The sequence below is a fragment of the Triticum aestivum genome, chromosome 2A (assembly GCF_018294505.1).
Source record: "Triticum aestivum cultivar Chinese Spring chromosome 2A, IWGSC CS RefSeq v2.1, whole genome shotgun sequence".
In the NCBI taxonomy this organism is placed as follows: domain Eukaryota; kingdom Viridiplantae; phylum Streptophyta; class Magnoliopsida; order Poales; family Poaceae; genus Triticum; species Triticum aestivum.
In genome coordinates this window covers 375,968,177-375,988,305 of record NC_057797.1, presented here as the reverse complement: position 1 = coordinate 375,988,305, position 20,129 = coordinate 375,968,177, and the positions used below count along the sequence as shown (strand labels likewise).

The window sequence follows — 20,129 nt, the reverse complement described above, 5'->3', positions numbered from 1 at the left end:
CCGGGGTGTTACACACTGGCTCCACCATCTATCCCCTCGGCAACCAGCGATCCTCGACCCTCGACCCCTCAGTGACCGGCGATCCTTGACCCTCGTTCCTGACCCTCGACCCTAGTTTTGGCGACCGGCGATCATCGACCCAATTCCGTCGGCGCCAACGCACCCGTCGACCTGGTTCTCGATCCTCGTTCCTGTTCTTCTTCTTCTTCTTTTCTTCTCTTCCTCTTCTTCTTCCTCTTCTTCTTCTTCTTCTTCTTCCTCCTCCTCCTCCTCTTTTTTTCATCTTTCTTCTTAACCTAAACTAAATCTAAAATAAACTAAATCTAAACCTAAACCTGAAAAAAAAGAAAAACACCTAAACTAAATCTAAAAAAACAAAAAGAAGGAGAAGAGCTCACCTTGGGAGGGGCGGCTGGTGGAGGAGGGGGCGGTGGAGGAGGCGCCCGGTGCAGGAGAGCCGCCGCAGGGGGGAGGCAAGGCGACCGTGGCAGGCGGCGGGCGGCCTGGGCAGGTAGCGGGCCGGGCGGCTGGGGGTCTGGGCAGCGGTGGGGGTCGAGAGAGAGAGAGAGAGAAAGAGAGAGAGAGAGAGAGAGAAAGAGAGAGAGAAAGAGGCCGCATGGGGGTTGTCCGTTAGCCGTTAGGTAGTAACCTCTTTGCCGTCTGTTAGCAGAAGACGGCAAAGAGGGGGGTGGGTGGGCCGTTACAGTGATGGCAAATAGAATCTTTGCCATCAGCCAGTTCTTTGCCGTCTGTTTTTTGAAAGCAGGCGGCAAAGACCTCCTTTGCCGTCAGCTAGCAGACGGCAAAGAAATGGTGGTTGATGGCAAAACCTTCGATTCCAGTAGTGAGAGGACAAAGTCTTGACTTTTTGAAGAAAAAACAGACATCATTATCAGGGCATTAAGTCTTTGTCCACAACACCATGATACATCTAACAGAACAATAATTAAACACACTCCTGTCCATTTATTAAGCGTAGGATCTAAATCTACGCAGGATCGACATGCAGTAGTCCAGAGATCGATCGATGGCATGATCATGTAGCAACTTAGACTTAATTAGGCACACGCACGATACGTGACAGAGCATGCATGCATGCACACATATGCATACACAGATAGCTATACGACGATGGAGATCGATGAACGTGAACGCACGGTGTCGATTGCACGAACCATCGTCTTTTGCATGCATGCGTGGTCTTGATTGGAGCTAATTGGCACCGCCGCCGCCGCCAGCAACGCTCAGGCCGAAGTGCAGCCGAGGAAGATGAGCCCACTGCAAACATGCACGCAAACCCACACAAATTAATGTCATATCTGATACTTAGGTGAAAATTCTCTTGAACCTAGGTGATTATCTATTGGTTGTGAGATGGGTTATAAAATAGCATTCACACGATGCATGCATATAGAAATAGTATATAGGAGTACTAATTAGCTACTAGACATAAATGCAATGCGCCCTAAACCTTGTCTATTGTGGAAACGCACGCAAATTTAACTGTGCCTTCTAAACTGTGACGGAGGAAGTAGTGTAAATTAAGCGCTAGTATTAAAAAATTTGTACAATTAAGCCAGATCAAATTATTAAATGAAATTAAACATGAAAAATCAGCAGTGAGGGTTCACCAACAGATCCTACTGTATTGGTTAAACAAACACAATGTCAAGCATCAAGTTGTGCACAAATAGTGTACGGCTAAATGCTAAAGAACTAACAAAAACATGAAGATCATGGACCAGATCATTACCTTCAAGATCAAAACGAACCACCTATCATATACTAGCTTCATGTGGAAACTGCATATTCGACAACATAATAAACAAAGAAAGGAATGTCGGCTGACCCCTATTGCAAAGCAAACCACCAGATCTCATTGGTGAGTCTCGACGAAGTCCACAATCGATGTTGCCCATCCAAAGACCATGCCAAATTTGGACATATATACTCGTGCACTAAACTGTTACTCGTTGCCAACGAAGAGGTGAGGTCCAAAACTCAAAAACAACACCTCCAAAGTCGTGGCCTCAACCGGCAAAGCCAACCGATGGGGGGTTTTGTTCACCCGGGGAAGGAACCTGATTGGAGAATACAATGCCATAATCTCACATGACACCTCCATGAAGGTGAGTGGCCGCATGTGTGCACCGTCATTGCTAAATCACCGTGTCAAGTTTTGTCCCAAAGTTGACACCAGACCATGTTCATTTATTTTCACGAATACACAAAAGATTTGCATATCTTTTTCACTGATAGAGAGTGTGCAAGAATAACAACTAAGACTTCCCATGGAGCACGTATACAACCTATTGGCGTGCACATGGGTGGGTTTGAGCAGCCTAAGAGGCCACTCGAGCTACAGCCTACGGCTATGTCTCAGGTAGGATGACATCCAGGCCGCTGGCCTTAGCATGCCCAACGGCGAGCCTCATCGCGTCTAGTCCGAGTCATGTTAGAGACAAAGGGATGTCCCATGTTGTAGATGCAACCGCTCCGAGCCTTCCAAATCCACCATGCAGTGAGAATGACCAAGGTTGAGAGGCCGTTGCGTTGGCTAGTGGGCGATGCATCGAAGGCCGAGGCCCACTAGTCAATGAAGTCCCCACCGGCGTCGAGCGGCCAGGTGCTTGAACGACACCACGAGAGCATATCATGCCACACTTCGCGACAAAATAGGTAATCAACAAGCGGGTGAATCACTGTCTCAAGGTCACAGAGCACACAACACGGGACGTGTGGAAGGCCATGTCCCAACAACCGCCCATTAGCGAGCGCTAGCCAGAGAAGAGTTTTATTGGTGCGGGGCCTAGGTGCATCAGTCGAGCTCCCAGCGATGTTGACTCGTGGCCCCAAGGAACATCTCCTCATAGTAGGAACGCGCTATGCATTGGGGCACCACTTTCAGGAAAGACCGTCATGCTCCGTCGTTAGCACGAATTTGTACAATCGCCGCCACAATTCAACGTACTCGATGAGAATGGAGGGTCCATGACCGCCGTGGATATCACGGATCCAAGCTCGCATGTGAAGGCCCTTCAGCGACCATACAACACTTGTGATGTTGACATGACACCAACGCGAGGACGGCGGGAGCGGCCTCAAAGATGGATTGCCCGTCAAGCCAATGATCCTTCCAAAACAGGCGGTCTCACCAGTTCCAACATGCCAAGTGGTCGAAGCGCGGAAGATGGTGCGTACATCCACCGAGTGACTGCTCGGGAGGCACGGCCAAGGTCTGGTCGGGTCGGTCTTTTGGAGCCTTGGCCAACGGGTGCGGTGTGATGCCCATGTGATGAAAGTCATGGATGGCAAGCCCTCTGAGGCGGAGAGGACGACACACATGCTGCTCATTGACGTAGCAGTAGCCGTCACTAGCGTCTTTGCATGCATGCCAAAGGAAGACGCGGCGAATGCAATCCACTTTATGCAATAGTCGAAACACATAAACATAACAGAGAACCTTTGAACATTGCGGTGCATGTCGGATGTGGCTTCTTGGTTGGAACGCCTAGATCAACGAAACTTTCTCCCTAGACGTTAGGCAGTGGGCTGAAGCGACTTTGGGTGGTTTTAGATTAGAGTAACTGTGGTTGTACTTTCTGGAGTGTTTTTTTTCTTGTGTCGCTGTTCTTTGGACAGTTTGTATTGGTCGTTTGTATTTTCTGAATAATTTATGGTAGTTTGCGGGCCTACCTCGGCCTGCACTTGCATCGGCATAGGAGCAAACCTGGCCGCGGGGCTATTCATGATAACGTTACCTCAGTCCATTGAGAAATGGCAACGTATTTAAGTGTTTATATACTCAAGTTTATGTACTGATGGTGACGCGCGCACATGAATAATACAAATGTACTATAAATTATTTTTTTGCGAAATAAATGTACTATAATTAAGAGCGCACATGAATAATACAAATGTACTATAATTTTTTTTGCGAAATAAATGTACTATAATTAAGAGTACTTACGTTTTTTGCAGCAGTACTGAATGCCTCTCGGTGGCTAATCTCAGGATTGCTTGACTTTATCCTTTGTATCTCTTCCCTGTCAATCGAAGCGAGCTTAAATATGTATAATATGACTCCTGCATGTCTCCGCTTCTTAAACAATCATTCAGGGTCTCGTATGTATACATGAAATTTTGAGACCAGAAAATGCAATAGCTTAAAAACATAAATTAACTAACTACCCATCAACCTTGACAAATACTTCTGATTCACGCTGCACGTAGTTTCTTTTTGCAGGACACCATACACGTAGTTTTTTAGGGGATTAGTGAAGCAAACTAAAGCTACCTCATTAAATTCTAGTTTCATTTTAATTTGGATTTTTTTGCTCCCAGTGGGCTACACCTCTATGCCATTTATTGCCTCCTCTGAGTGTTAAATACATTTGTTTGAGTGACAATTAATATGAGATGAAAGGATTATCTTCCAGTTGTGCTTTGAGGTTACACATTTCATATGTGTCTACACTATGCAACATTGTACTCGCCGTGATGAACCAATTCGTATTTAACTTGAACTAATCCATATGAGTGCATATTAATTAGATGTGAAAATCAATTAAACATAAAATAATAGTAAAATCTAGACCATATTGTTCATGTTTTAGACATGACAGTACTCTAAACTTGAATTTATTAAGACATAAAATGAGGATATGCTGCAATAAAGATGGTAAAAATATGCAAATATCAAAGCACGAAGTAACTTTAGTTCTAGGTGTGATATATCCCGGTGGGGACAGCAATATATTCCCCATATACACGTAAAGGGTTATCGAGCAAGTTGTTTTATTGTATGAGGAACCGCATTTGTGAATAGATATAAAACTTTAGTTATAGTCTAACCATCTAAAAGCTTGCTTAAATTACGGAATTCATAACACAGTCCAGTTTAATCCACGAAATATTTCAGGTTAAACAAACCAAATAACAATGAAAGACACTAATATGTAAGCGGTTGTTTCTGTCGCGTTTCCAAAGATAAAGTTGAAATTGTTTTGTCCTAGCAATACCTCCAGGAAATCTTATTTAAGTGTCACCCGCAAAAAAAGGAAATCTTATTTAAGTGATCAATGCTTGATCTGACCCTGTTCACATGAATTAAGAAGAACTAATTTATTGCACTAGAAAAGGTATTATATTGTCTATATGAACAGAAAGATGCAGAATTCAATAGTTTTTGTTGAGGGAGATACTCCCTTCCATAGTACCATCTGGGTTTAGAGGCCTATTATTAATGTTGCCTTTTGCCAGACCATTTTAAATTTCACTAAGCCTATAAAAAAACCAATCAATGTCTAGATCTATCATGAATATGTATTAAAATTCATTTACTAGGTACTTTATATACTGATATTTTTCCTATAAAATTAGTCAAACTTAAACTAAATTAAGATAAGATCAAAGGCCTTGTAAACATGAATGGAGGGAGCAGTCACTAACAAATCCTAATAACCAAAGAAAACAAACAAAAACATATCTCTGCAATAATTTGTGCAATACGTGCTTACAAAATCTGTCTTCCAAACAAACATAACAGAAACACATGTCATTAAGAATATACCTAGTGATGCAAAAACAATATCATAGAATACTTTTATGGTTACAATGCAAGATAAGCCTAATCCTAGCTTGTTGTAACCCGGCCCAAAAATCTGGTGTTCAAACTTTCTTGCAAAACTCATTAACAAGACCACATAATAGTTAGTTCCATAATCATTTTATCATGTTTGAACTGTCCATCAATATTGTTGCTAGCTAATTAGCTAATGGAGCGATCGATCTATTCAATCTAGATTAGTTTGCACAGGTTTATACCAAACTTGGTTTGTAGCAACAATATTATGTAAGCGATCAACATATATATGGCCTGAAATCTCACTTGATGAATCTGTTGTACGCAGATGGAACATGTTGTCTCTTCTCCGGCGCCGGAGACAAAAAAAGAGATTACATGAGGTACTTGTAAAATAAAAATAAATTAATCAGTAATGTAATTAAACTGGTCATACTTCTATATGCAATACACACAGAACAGCGAGAGGGAAAAGGTAATGTGGAAATACGTTGGAATCAAGGTTAACTTCGACTATTTTGAGCATATGCCGTCATGGTATATTTGCAAAGTAGCTAGAGCATTTTCAACCAAAATGTGCATATTTGACCCTCAATATGTCTGCCAGAAGGAACCGGTGACCCCTCATTTGTCTATCATGGCAACCACACCCCTCATCTGCAAACCCTCATTTCCATATACTACTCCATGAAACATTCATTTCACCATGTACTAATCACATCAAAGAAACAAGCTACATTCGAAAAAGCAAAGTACCCTAATCTACTCATCGTCATAGGAGATGTAGATCGATGAGCCCCTTTCCATAGCCACCGGCCTCATGGTCATTGGCGCCGGTGCGAAATTCCAGTGCCTCCTCCACGTCCGCGAGTAGCCTCTCACGCCTCACGTCAGCGAGGTGGATATGCCAGCAGTTCACCTCCACCTCCCGCTCGGACTGGAGCGACTCCAAGATGGCCTGGTTTTTGGCCATGAGACGGCGGTTGGGGACGAGCACTGTGAAGGCGGCAGCGCCTGCTTGCTCCGCCACCAACTGCGCCTCCGCGGAGAGGTGCACCACCTCAGCCTCTGCGGCTTGGGTGAGGTGGAACTCAGCCTCCGCCTGCTTCCTGCACAATCCGCCAGGCTCAACCTCTAGGCCCCGTGCTTCCTCCTTTGTTGCCTCCTCCTATGGAACCTCCATGACCAGTCCTGGCACATTCTCCTCCCCCGCAAGGTGAGGGACACCACATATCTCGGCGGCGCACATCTCCCACATGACCTCCACCAGCACTCGAGCATGAGAATTGTGTAATGTGTGATGTTCTACCTGACCATGGTAGACGGCAAGGTCGAAGTGGATGGGATGGAAAGGACGCAATGGGGGCAGCTAAGTTTTACCCTCACCATCCGGCTTAAATAGCCGGATTTGGCCCCTCGAACGGTGCACTAGAGCGGCGCCATGATGTGTCCTTGCCAAATTGGTGACCTGGTCAGCGGTTCTCGTGTGGGTCCTGCCTGTCAGTCCCACGTGGTGGACGTGTCCGTGCGTCCCCATATCCGCCCCACATATGGGCTGGATATGAGGGGTGTCGGACAGCCTGGACGTATGTGTTGAGTTTTGAGGCTCCGGTTGGGTTATGTTTTTTGATCTAAAAGTGTTCGGGCTGTCTTCCTGGATGTTTAGGGGAAAGTAGGGGTTCCGGTCGTAAATGCTCTTAGTAGGTAACGTGTGTGGTTTTTAAATCAAAGTGTTTATGTGGTTTGTGCATAAACAAGTTATTTTAACTAAGGATAATTTGGCGAAACGCAATTGGACAGGATCTACAAGATGTAGCTTTTATGACCAACACGAATCTATCAAACACCTCTTTCTTGATTGCCCTGCAAAAAATTTGTGGCGTTCGGTTCACATAGCATTGAACATTGCTTCTCCGAATTCTATCACCGCGCTATTTGGGACGTGGCTAGATGGGATAAATCTCAAAACAGCGAGACATATTCGTGTTATGTGCTTTATTATGGGCAGTTTGGAACTGCAGAAATGATTTGTTCTTTAACAGAACAACAAATATTCATTTTTTGCAGGTCATCTTCTGGGCCACTACATTGCTCCGTATGTTGTCGCTACTCACTCCGACGGAGGCCAGGAAGCGTTTGGTTACTGGATCTACCCGATGGGAGATGGTAGCACGGGCTATTTTCAACCGGTTTGGATGGCGGTCATGTAATAGGATAGGCTTGTAGTGCTCCTATCTCAGTTTACCGGTCGGTTGTGGCTCTTATTCTTCTGTTTAGCTCTTGATGAGCCTTATCTGTTCTTTGAGCATGACATAATGATTTTACTGGAACCTTTGTTTTTTAATAATATTGGCCGTATGCATCGTTCTGATGCAGAGGCTGGGGCAAACCCCCTTTTCAAAAAAAATATGAAACAAAAATAGTAAAATGATATGCAGTTCGTTAATAACAACAATTCAAGAAATGCGACAAAATAATAAACATGAAAATAAATAACATACGGTGTATCGGTGACACTTGCTGCTGATTATTCACCATCGGATACATGGGCATTGCCCGCTGATTCCTTGCAGCAGAGTCGTAACTCCCAGAATTATTCAATACAACTCTGTTCTGCACCTAAATAAACAAATATGCATGTAACCATTAGTTGTAAATATTGGTCAAACTATATTTATGAGATGTACCCTTATTTATTTTCTCAAAAAACACTACCACAATATATATGAGATTAAATCAGTAGACAATGTTGTTGTCAACCTATTTATTCATCATAGATTATGTACGAAGTTAAAATGTAATCATCAGCAGGCTATCCATAGAAGGATACATGTCCGGAGAAAAAGAAATTGTACATCGTCAGTCCACGTTCAAGGCGTAATATGTATTTTGAGATTTAGTTTGACCATCAGATAGAGCAGTAATATATGAGTTTTTTTAAAGAAGGCAAAAGATTTGCCATTTCATTGATTAAGAAAGGAGTTATCGAACAAGGACCACAAGGCGGCAAAATAAAATGTCTAGTCTCGCGGCATTACAACACTCATGTGCTTTGCACCCGCCACTGCCCAAAGAGACACCTCTTCTTTGATCTTACAGATTAGGACCATGGAAGGGATGGGCGTGTTTCGAAAGACCCTAGCGTTACGCTCTGTCCATATCTCCCATGAGATAAGCATCATTAAGGAGGCTAGCGCCTTAGGGGAACAAAGGCGAATCTGAAGGTTGCCATTCCATCAGTCTTTCACCGAAGTCCTCGTCTGCCATATCGCAGTAGAAATGTGGTGCATGCCAAGCCACGTAAGAATATGGCTCCAAATGCGGATGGTGAAGCGGCATTGGAAGAGGAGGTGGGCTGCCGACTCCTGGCATTGCTTACAAAGTGGGCAGAGGCCACATTTTGGCCATCCGTGACGTATGAGACGATCTGATGTCCAAATCCTGTTTTGAAGGACTAGCCAAGCAAAGAACTTGCACCGAGGGGTGGCCCAAACCCTCCATACATAGTGAACGAGATCGGACGATGTGAGACCCTCAAATTGTGCCTTGTAAGAAGACGAAGCAGAGTACACCCCATCCTTGGTGAACTTCCAGGTGATGGAATCTTCTATGTCACCATTCAGAGAGGTCATGGATATCTTCTCCCAGAGGTCGGCAAACTGTTGGATGTGTGCAAATGATAGGCCATTGGAGGTGTCAATGAGGGAGATCTAGTTGTTGTTGGTGAGGGCTTGCTGGACGGAGGAATTCTTCTTGCGGGAGATGGCAAAAATGTACGGTGCTAAGTCACGGGGGCAGAGACCATGCAACCAAGGGGAGTGCCAGAATCTGGCCGTGCGCCCATTTCCCACTATAACCATTGTAGCAGCTGCAAAAAATTTGTGGTCGTCCTCGGTGCATGGAGACCCCATGCCAACCCAGGGCTTGCTTTTGTCCACCCACTCGACCCATAGCCATCAAAGTCAGAGGGCCTTAGCGAATTTGTTCAAATTAAGCACACCCAAGCCACCAAACTGTTTAGGCTTGCAGACGAGGTCCCAATTGATCGTGCATGACCCTCCTGAGACTTTGTCGGTACCCGCCCAAAGGTAAGCACGCCGAAGTCGGTCAATTACGTTAAGGATCTCCACGGGGATGTCGAGAGACGTGAGATGATAAATTGCAATGGCCGTGAGGACCGCCTTTACAAGCACCACACGCCCAACAGTAGCGACGTGTCTTCCCTGCCAAGGTGGGAGCTTGCATGCGACCTTGTCCAAAGGTGTTGAAGATGAATGCTCTTGAGGTGCTTGAACGATAGTGGAAGGCCAAGGTACCGCATCGGGAACGCCGTGCGCACCGTCGGGAAGGCCTCGAGAATGTCATCAAAATTTATGTTGTCGCAGCGAATAGGAGCCACCAAACTTTTGGTTCAGTTAGTATGCAGGCTGGTCACCTCTCCAAAAGCAGCCAAGGAGGAAGCAAGAAATTGTACGTCACCCCTGGTGGGTTTGACAAAGATGGCAACATCGTCTGCATACAAGGACGTCCTGATGGTCGGAGCACTTCCGCAAATGGGTTGAAGATGTCCTTGTGCAGTGGCCTTGTTGAGGAGGTGGTGCAGGGGGTCGATTGCCAGGACAAAGAGCAACGGGGATAATGGATCTCCCTGCCGGAGGCCACAACCGTGCTTCATCGGATCACCCACCACCCCATTGATAAGAACCCTCGAGGTGGCAGTGGAGAGGAGTGCCGAAACCCAATAGCGAAATATGGACAGGAACCCTAGGTGCCTCAAGAGGTCCATAAGGAAGTCCCATCTAACTGAGTCAAAAGCCTTCTTGATGTCAAGCTTGAACAGCAGGGTGGGTGTACGATTTCTGTGAAGTTTCCTCGCCAAGTTTCTGACATACATGAAATTATCATGAATGCTTCACTTCTTTATGAAGGCACTTTGCGCACTAGAGACAAGGTTGTCCATATGGGGAGCTAGGCGCATGGCCAACACCTTTGTTAGGATCTTCACAATGGCGTGAATGAGGCTAATGGGGCGAAAGTCCGAGATGCATTCCGCTCCATCTTTCTTTGGTATGAGAGCAATGTTGGACGAGTTGAGCCAATGAAGGTTGGATGTGTGCAAGTTTGAGAAGTGGTTCACAGCAATCATAATGTCATCCTTGATAATCTCCCAACACTCTTTGAAGAAAGCTCCAGAGAAGCCATCGGGCCCTGGCGCTTTGTCACGGGGAAGGTCAAAAACCGCCTTCCTAACCTCCTCCTCCATAAAGGCCGCCCCAAGATCTGAAAGGTCACTTGCAGGCACCGTAATGTTGTCCCAGTTGATGTCTTGATGGCATGTAGGGCCACGCTTGGAGACCTCGGCAAAGTGGTTTTGGATGACTGACTTTTTGTGATCATGGTCAACTACCCAGCCGTTGTTGTGCTTCAGACGGTGAATGAAGTTCTTTCTTCTTCTGTGATTGACCCGCAGGTGAAAGAAATGAGTGTTGGCATCACCCTCTTTGAGGCTGGTGATTCTTGAATTATGTCTCTTTCGAGCACGCTCCATCACAGCTAGGGCAATAATCTTTCTTTTGAGCCTCCTACGAATATCACGCTCCTCCACACTGAGAGGCATGAGCTCTTGTGCCACATCTAGGCGGAGAATGACCTCTAGAGCCATGATCAGCTGCACCTTTGAGTGTGCAAAAATCGTCCTGCTCCATTTCCTTAGAGCTTGGCTGGTTTTCTTGAGCTTGTGAAACATGATCTGATAGGGGTCAGAGTGGTTCACCCTTTGGTTCCAAGCGCCTTGAACGATCTCCTTGAATCTGGGCATTTTAGTCAAGAATTTCTCAAAGCGGAAACACTTTGACTTAGGTGGTCCTTGGACATTTGCGAGAAGGAGAGGGCAATGGTCAGAGAGGGATGAAGAGAGGGCATGAAGTAGATGACTGCCAAAGTCGATGTCCCAATCTTCATTGCAGAAAAACGAATCGAGTTTGCATAAGGTTGGATCACTTTGCTCATTACTCCAAGTGTATTTCCTGTTTTGTAGGTGTATTTCTTTCAGCTCACAGGTATTGAGGGTGTTATAGAAGCGAGTCATGCGGCTCCGATTACTGTTAGCGCGGTTCTTGTCTCTTGCGCGGTAAATCTGATTAAAGTCACCGGCTAGCAGCCATCTAGTACCAGGAGTAGGCTTCTCAGAGATCAGCTCTTGGAAGAAAATGTCTTTGAGGTTGCTGCGAGTTGGCCCATAGACGGTTGTTAACTTGAAGGAATTGTCGGTACGGATAATGGTGAATGTAGCAAAGAGGAAGAAAGTTCCAGTGTTAATGTCCTTAACCTCGACGAGGTCTTCGTCCCACAGAAGCAGGATGCCACCACGAGTACCAGTAGCAGGTCGTTGTGCGAAGCCTTTGAGCCTCTGACCTCCAAGAGAGGAAGCCATGAAGGGGTCGACGTGCTTGAGTTCGGTCTCCTGTAGACATAGTAGATGGCAAGGTGTAGCAGCGACGGTCTCTCGTATAGTTGCGCGGCGGTTGGGACAGTTTAAGCCACGAACATTCCAGTTCAAAATACTCAGGTCTTGATCATGCATATTGAAACCTGGGATACATCGTCTATGGAGTAACAAGAAGTGACACAACAAGTAAGAGCTGCCTTGGACGTTTAGGACAGACTGCATTGAGCATCTTTAGGTAGCAGAAGTTGTGATAATAAAAGAGCATCATCAGGTAACAGCAGAAGCTACAAAAACTATAGAACTCACACACATTCGCCTTGCCAGGGCAACAAGGGGCAGATATCTTCATCGACAGTAGGAAACATGCATACACCCACACAGACAGAAAGCAATAGTTGGCCTTAGTTAACATGAAGAACTAAGCTACATCTTCAATGACGAAAGCAGTCCAGTCATGCGGCCTCGCCGGCCGCCTCTCCATTCGCAGACTGCAGCTCTGCTCCAGCCTCACCTCCATGCTCCACCAGTGCGTCCTCGACGGCCTTCGCAAGGTCACAATCAAGGTTGAAGAGGAATTGAAGGGCCTCCACTGTGATGTCCGGGAGTTGCCCATTGAACATGGCAACAAATTTCCTGATGGCTTCTTTAGTAACTTCTTGTCCTTCATTGATGATGTCCATGCGTTGACAGAGAAGCCTCTTATCCATCTGCGCCACCGGCAAAGCTCTCTTCTTTTCTTGAAGCCGAGGGCTGCGTTGGCTGAGGTTGAAGCCCGACACACCCGTGAGTGTCTTCCTCCTTGTCTTGGGCAGCCTCGATGGTGTAGAGTTCGGTGTAGGCAGCAGGGGCGGAGCATAGGTGACAAACAGTGGGGACTGCATGAGAGGTTCATCAGAGCCAGTCACAGCAGGACTAATTGGTGGGCTTGACATCGAAATGAAAATCGGAGTTTTTGGCTATGCCTCCAGGTCAGCAGCGCGAGGCATGGGAGGTTGAGGCAGCCAACATCAGTGGTGGTGGAGCAGCGCTGCAAAGATGCACAAGAGGAGTCAATGGGTGCAACTCGATGATGTCCTGCATCGTTGTGCGAGGGAAGGCCTCCTGATACGGCATGGCAGGGCACACCACGGCCGGCTTCATCTGGGCACCAAAGCAAGGGCAGATCTAGCTCAACCAGGAGGCGTCGCCAGGCGAGAAGGACACTTGCACCACGTCACAAGAGGTGCGCATAGGCTTGGACGGAGGTGAGAGACCACGGCTGTCCTCGCAGATGGGGCTGGCCGCTCCACCTGAGTGCGCCGAGCGCGTGCCACGGTTGTCAGCCCGACGGCGGGCACGCCTGATACGTCTCCCACGTATCTATAATTTTTGATTGCTCCATGCTATATTATCTACTGTTTTGGACATTATTGGGCTTTATTATCCACTTTTATATTATTTTTGGGACTAACCTATTAACCGGAGGCGCAACCCAGAATTGATGTTTTTTGCCTGTTTTAGGGTTTCGAAGAAAAGGAATATCAAATGGAGTCCAAACGGAATGAAACCTTCGGGGACGTGATTTTCTCAACGAACAAGACCTGGGAGACTTGGACCCTATGTCAAGAAAGGAAACAGGAGGCCATGAGGTAGGGGGCGCGCCCACCCCCACCAGGCGCGCCCTCCACCCTCGCGGGCCCCCTGTTGCTCCACCAACGTAGTCCTTCCTCCTATATATACCTATGTACCCCCAAACTATCAGATACAGAGCCAAAAACATAATTCCACCGCCGCAACATTTTGTATCCACGAGATCCCATCTTGGGGCCTGTTCTGGAGCTCCACCGGAGGGGCCATCGATCACGGAGGGCTTCTACATCAACACCATAGCCTCTCCGATGAAGTGTGAGTAGTTTACCTCAGACCTATGGGTCCATAGTTATTAGCTAGATGTCTTCTTCTCTCTTTTTGGATCTCAATACAATGTTCTCCCCCTCTCTTGTGGAGAACTATTCGATGTAATCTTCTTTTTGCGGTGTGTTTGTTGAGACCGATGAATTGTGTGTTTATGATCAAGTCTATCTATGAATAATATTTGAATCTTCTTTGAATTCTTTTATGTATGATTGGTTATCTTTGCAAGTCTCCTCGAATTACCAGTTTGGTTTGGCCTACTAGATTGACCTTTCTTGCAATGGGAGAAGTGCTTAGATTTGGGTTCAATCTTGCGGTGTCCTTTCCCAGTGATAGTAGGGGCAGCAAGGCACGTATTGTATTGTTGCCATCGAGGATAACAAGATGGGGTTTTCTTCATATTGCATGAGTCTATCCCTCTACATCATGTCATCTTGCTTAAGGCGTTACTCTGTTTTTTACTTAATACTCTAGATGCATGCTAGATAGCGGTCGATGAGTAGAGTAATAGTAGTAGATGCAGGCAGGAGTCGGTCTACTTGTCTCGGACGTGATGCCTATATACATGATCATACCTAGATATTCTCATAACTATGCTCAATTCTGTCAATTGCTCAACAGTAATCTGTTCACCCACCATAGAATACTTATGCTCTCGAGAGAAGCCACTAGTGAAACCTATGGCCCCCGGGTCTATCTTTATCATATTGATCTCCCACTACTTAGTTATTTCCATTGCTATTTACTTTTCCTTTATTTTACTTTGCATCTTTTATCATAAAAATACCAGAAATATTGTCTTATCATATCTATCAGATCTCACTCTCGTAAGTGGCCTTATAGGGATTGACAACCCCTATTTGCGTTGGTTGCGAGGATTTATTTGTATTGTGCAGGTACGAGGGACTCGCGCGTAGCCTCCTACTAGATTGATACCTTGGTTCTCAAAAACTTAGGGAAATACTTACGCTACTTTGCTGCATCATCCCTTCCTCTTCGGGGAAAACCAACGCAGTGCTCAAGAGGTAGCAAGAAGGATTTGTGGCGCCGTTGTCGGGGAGGTCTACGCAAAAGTCAACATACCAAGTACCCATCACATACCCTTATCTTCCGCATTACATTATTTGCCATTTGCCTCTCGTTTTCCTCCCCCCCCCACTTCACCCTTATCGTTTTATTCGCCCTCTCTCTCTCTATCCTCCCTCTCTATTTGCCTCTTTTTGCTCGCTTGCTTTTTGTTTGCTTGTCGTTATGGCTAGTCCCTTATCTTCTCCGTTATCTCCTGAGAATGAAATTCTAAATTTTAAGCAAAGGGAGGGAGAAAATCTAAAAGATGCTTGCTATAGAATTTGCAATGCTCAAAATAGATCTACTAGGAAGAAATCTACTTCCGTTCTCCTTCGCAATTTTTATGTAGGCATTACTCCTTGGCACCATTATGTTCTTGATACTATTACCGAAGGGAACTTTTTGGGTAGCCATACTTTTGATTCTTATAATGCTATGTTAGATTTATTTGGCTCACCCCCTCTCTTGGTTAATGGAACTATATTAACTTTGGATCATGTAATGCAAAGGCTTGAAATTATTGAAAATAAGGTTGCTACCATAGAGTTAATTGAAAATTTGGATAAAAAGATCCACAGCTGAATCTCTCAATATGGATCTAAAATAGGAGTTACTTTGAAACATATTAAAGAAAATGAACCCATAGTTAATGAGAAAATAAATCACGATTCCGTTAGGATCGATAAACTTGAGAATATTATTACCAACTTGGGAACCGCTTTTTCTTCCATAAAGAATACTCAAAGTCCTTCCACTAAAGTTGCCAAGCTTATGTACGTTCCTAAAAATAAGGGTGAATCCTCTAGTAAGGATGCAGATCTCAAATCTATAAGTATTCATCCCAATCTTTTTGCTATCATTAAGGAACCATTTGTTACAAATGAATTTTTAGATCTTATGCCTAAAATTTTGATAATTAATAAAGAAATTCCTAAAGATGGTAGATTCCTAATTAAAGAATTGCCTACCAAAGATGGCAATACCTAGATCTATTCTTGCTTTTTATGCCTAGCTAGGGGCGTTCAACGATAGCGCTTGTTGGGAGGCAACCCAATTTTATTTTTATTCCTTGCTTTTTGCTCCTATTTAGTAATAAATAATTTATCTAGCCTCTGTTTTTGTTGTGTTTTTTGTGTTTAATTAGTGTTTGTGCCAAGTAGAACCGTTGGGAAGACTTGTGGAAAGTCTTGTTGAACTTGCTGTAAAAAACAGAAACTTTAGCGCTCCCGAGAACTACTGACATTTTTATTTGGAAAGTGCTATTTAGTTAATTATTTTTTCAGATGATTAATAGATAAATTCCTCACGTCCAAAAATTTATTTTAGAATTTTTGGCGTTCCAGATCTTGCGCTAGCTACAGATTACTACAGAATGTTCTGTTTTTGACAGATTCTGTTTTTCGTGTGTTGTTTGCTTATTTTGATGAATCTATGGCTAGTAAAATAGTTTATAAACCATAGATAAGTTGGAATACAGTAGGTATAACACCAATATAAATAAATAATGAGTTCATTACATTACCTTGAAGTGTTCTTTTATTTTCTTTCGCTAACGGAACTCACGAGATTTTCTACTTTAAGTTTTGTGTTGTCAAGTTTTCAAGTTTTGGGTAAAGATTTGATGGATTATGGAACCAGGAGTGGAAAGAGCCTAAGCTTGGGGATGACCATGGCACCCCCAAGATAATCTAAGGACACCTAAAATCCAAAGCTTGGGGATGCCCCGGAAGGCATCCCCTCTTTCGTCTACTTCTATCGATAACTTCACTTGGAGCTATATTTTTATTCACCACATGATATGTGTTCTGCTTGGAGCGTCTTGTATTATTTGAGTCTTTGCTTGTTAGTTTACCACAATCATCCTTGCTTTACACACCTTTTGAGAGAGCCATACATGATTTGGAATTTTTCAGAATACTCTATGTGCTTCGCTTATATCTTTTGAGTTATATAATTTTGCTCTAGTACTTCACTTATATCTTTTAGAGCACAGTGGTGGATTTGTTTTATAGAAACTATTGATCTCTCATGCTTCACTTAGATTATTTTGAGAGTCTTTATAGCATGGTAATTTGCTTTAAATCCTAATATGCTAGGTATTCAAGAATATAAAAAAAATTCTCTTATGAGTGTGTTGAATACTATGAGAAGTTTGATGCTTGATAATTGTTTTGAGATATAAAGATGGTGATATTAAAGTTATGCTAGTTGAGTAGTTGTGAATTTGAGAAATACTTGTGTTGAAGCTTGTGATTCCCGTAGCATGCACGTATGGTGAACCGTTATGTGATGAAGTCCGGGCATGGTTTATTTTTTGATTGTCTTCCTTATGAGTGGCGGTCAGGGACGAGCGATGGTCTTTTCCTACCAATCTATCCCCCTAGGAGCATGCGCGTAATACTTTGCTTTGATAACTTGTAGATTTTTGCAATAAGTATATGAGTTCTTTATGACTAATGTTGAGTCCATGGATTATACACACTTTTCTCACCCTTCCACCTTTGCTAGCCTCTCTAATAACACGCACCTTTTGCCGGTATCATACACCCACCATATACCTTCCTCAAAACAGCGACCATACCTACCTATTATGGCATTTCCATAGCCATTCTGAGATATATTGCCATGCAACTTTCCACCGTTCCATTTATCATGACACACTCCATCATTGTCATATTGCTTAGCATGATCATGTAGTTGACATCGTATTTGTGGCAAAGCCACCATTCATAATTATTTCATACGTGTCACTCATGCATCATTGCATATCCCGGTACACCGCCAGAGGCATTCATATAGAGTCATGTTTTGTTCTAAGTATCGAGTTGTAATTATTGAGTTGTAAGAAAAATAAAAGTGTGAGGATCATCATTATTAGAGCATTGTCCCAGTGAGGAAAGGATGATGGAGACTATGATTCCCTCACAAGTCGGGATGAGACTCCGGACGAAAAATAAAAAAAGAGAAATAAAAGAGGCCATAAAAAAAAGAGAAAAGGCCCAAATAAAAAAAGGAAAAAAATGAGAGAAAAAGAGAGAAGGGACAATGTTACTATCCTTTTACCACACTTGTGCTTCAAAGTGGCACCATGATCTTCATAGTAGAGAGTCTCTCATGTTGTCACTTTCATATAATAGTGGGAATCTTTCATTATAGAACTTGGCTTGTATATTCCAATGACGGGCTTCCTCAAAATGCCCTAGGTCTTCATAAGAAAGCAAGTTGGATGCACACCCACTTAGTTTCTTTTTGAGCTTTCATATGCTTATAGCTCTAGTGCATCCGTTGCATGGCAATCCCTACTCACTCACATTGATATCTATTGATGGGCATCTCCATAGCCCGTTGATATGCCTAGTTGATGTGAGACTATCTTCTCCCTTTTTGTCTTCTCCACAACCACTACTCTATTCCACCTATAATGCTATATCCATGGCTCACGCTCATGTATTGCGTGAAGATTGAAAAAGTTTTGAGAATGTCAAAAGTATGAAACAATTGCTTGGCTTGACATCGGGGTTGTGCATGATTTAAATATTTTGTGTGGTGAAGATAGAGCATAACCAGACTATATGATTTTGTAGGGATAACTTTCTTTAGCCATATTATTTTGAGAAGACATAATTGCTTTGTTAGTATGCTTGAAGTATTATTATTTTTATGTCAATATGAACTTTTGTCTTGAATCTTTCGGATCTGAATATTCATACCACAATTAAGAAGAATTACATTAAAATTATGCCAAGTAGCACTCCGCATCAAAAATTCTGTTTTTATCATTTACCTACTCGAGGACGAGCAGGAATTAAGCTTGGTGATGCTTGATACGTCTCCAACGTATCTATAATTTTTTATTGCTCCATGCTATATTATCTACTGTTTTGGACATTATTGGGCTTTATTATCCACTTTTATATTATTTTTGGGACTAACCTATTAACCGGAGGCCCAGCCCAGAATTGTTGTTTTTTGCCTGTTTTAGGGTTTCGAAGAAAAGGAATATCAAACGGAGTCCAAACGGAATGAAACCTTCGGGAACGTGATTTTCTCAACGAACAAGAACCGGGAGACTTGGTCCGTACGTCAAGAAAGGAAAAAGGAGGCCACGAGGTAGGAGTGCGCACCCACCCCCACCAGGCGTGCCCTCCACCCTTGTGGGCCCCCTGTTGCTCCACCGACGTACTCCTTCCTCATATATATACCTACGTACCCCCAAACGATTAGATACGGAGCCAAAAACCTAATTCCACCGCCACAACTTTTTGTATCCACGAGATCCCATCTTGGGGCCTGTTCCGGAGCTCCGCCGGAGGGGGCATCAATCACGGAGGGCTTCTACATCAACACCATAGCGTCTCCGATGAAGTGTGAGTAGTTTAGCTCAGACCTACGGGTCCATAGTTATTAGCTAGATGGCTTCTTCTCTCTTTTTGGATCTCAATACAATGTCCCCCCTCTCTTGTGGAGAACTATTCGATGTAATCTTCTTTTTGCGGTGTATTTGTTGAGATTGATGAATTGTGGGTTTATGATCAAGTCTATCTATGAATAATATTTGAATCTTCTCTGAATTCTTTTATGTATGATTGGTTATCTTTGCAAGTCTCTTCGAATTATCAGTTTGGTTTGGCCTACTAGATTGATCTGTCTTGCAATGGGAGAAGTGCTTAGCTTTGGGTTCAATCTTGCGGTGTCCTTTCCCAGTGATAGTAGGGGCAACAAGGCTTGTATTGTATTGTTGCCATCGAGGATAACAAGATGGGGTTTTCTTCATATTGCATGAGTCTATCCCTCTACATTATGTCATCTTGCTTAAGGCGTTACTCTGTTTTTAACTTAATACTCTAGATGCATGCTGGATAGCGGTCGATGAGTGGAGCAATAGTAGCAGATACAGGCAGGAGTTGGTCTACTTGTCTCGGACGTGATGCCTATATACATGATCATACCTAGATATTCTCATAACTATGCTCAATTCTGTCAATTGCTCAACAGTAATTTGTTCACCCACCGTAGAATACTTATGCTCTGGAGAGAAGCCACTAGTGAAACCTATGGCCCCCGGGTCTATCTTTATCATATTGATCTCCTACTACTTAGTTATTTCCTTTGCTATTAACTTTGCCTTTATTTTAC

The 20,129-nt window shown here is 43.8% G+C and overlaps 1 protein-coding gene across 1 annotated transcript in view; it reads right to left on the bottom strand.

Annotated features, from left to right (window-relative positions):
• Positions 1 to 1,212: 1,212 nt before the first annotated feature.
• The window catches only part of LOC123191675 (protein YABBY 1-like), a 77,201-nt gene continuing 58,284 nt past the window's right edge, over positions 1,213 to 20,129 (bottom strand). Inside the window, exons 3-6 of the mRNA XM_044604325.1 lie at positions 8,086 to 8,203; positions 5,891 to 5,939; positions 3,971 to 4,046; positions 1,213 to 1,278 (exon numbers count right to left, since the gene is read on the bottom strand). Coding sequence (XP_044460260.1) covers positions 1,213 to 1,278; positions 3,971 to 4,046; positions 5,891 to 5,939; positions 8,086 to 8,203 — 309 coding nt within the window. The remainder of the gene's footprint in view (positions 1,279 to 3,970; positions 4,047 to 5,890; positions 5,940 to 8,085; positions 8,204 to 20,129) is intronic.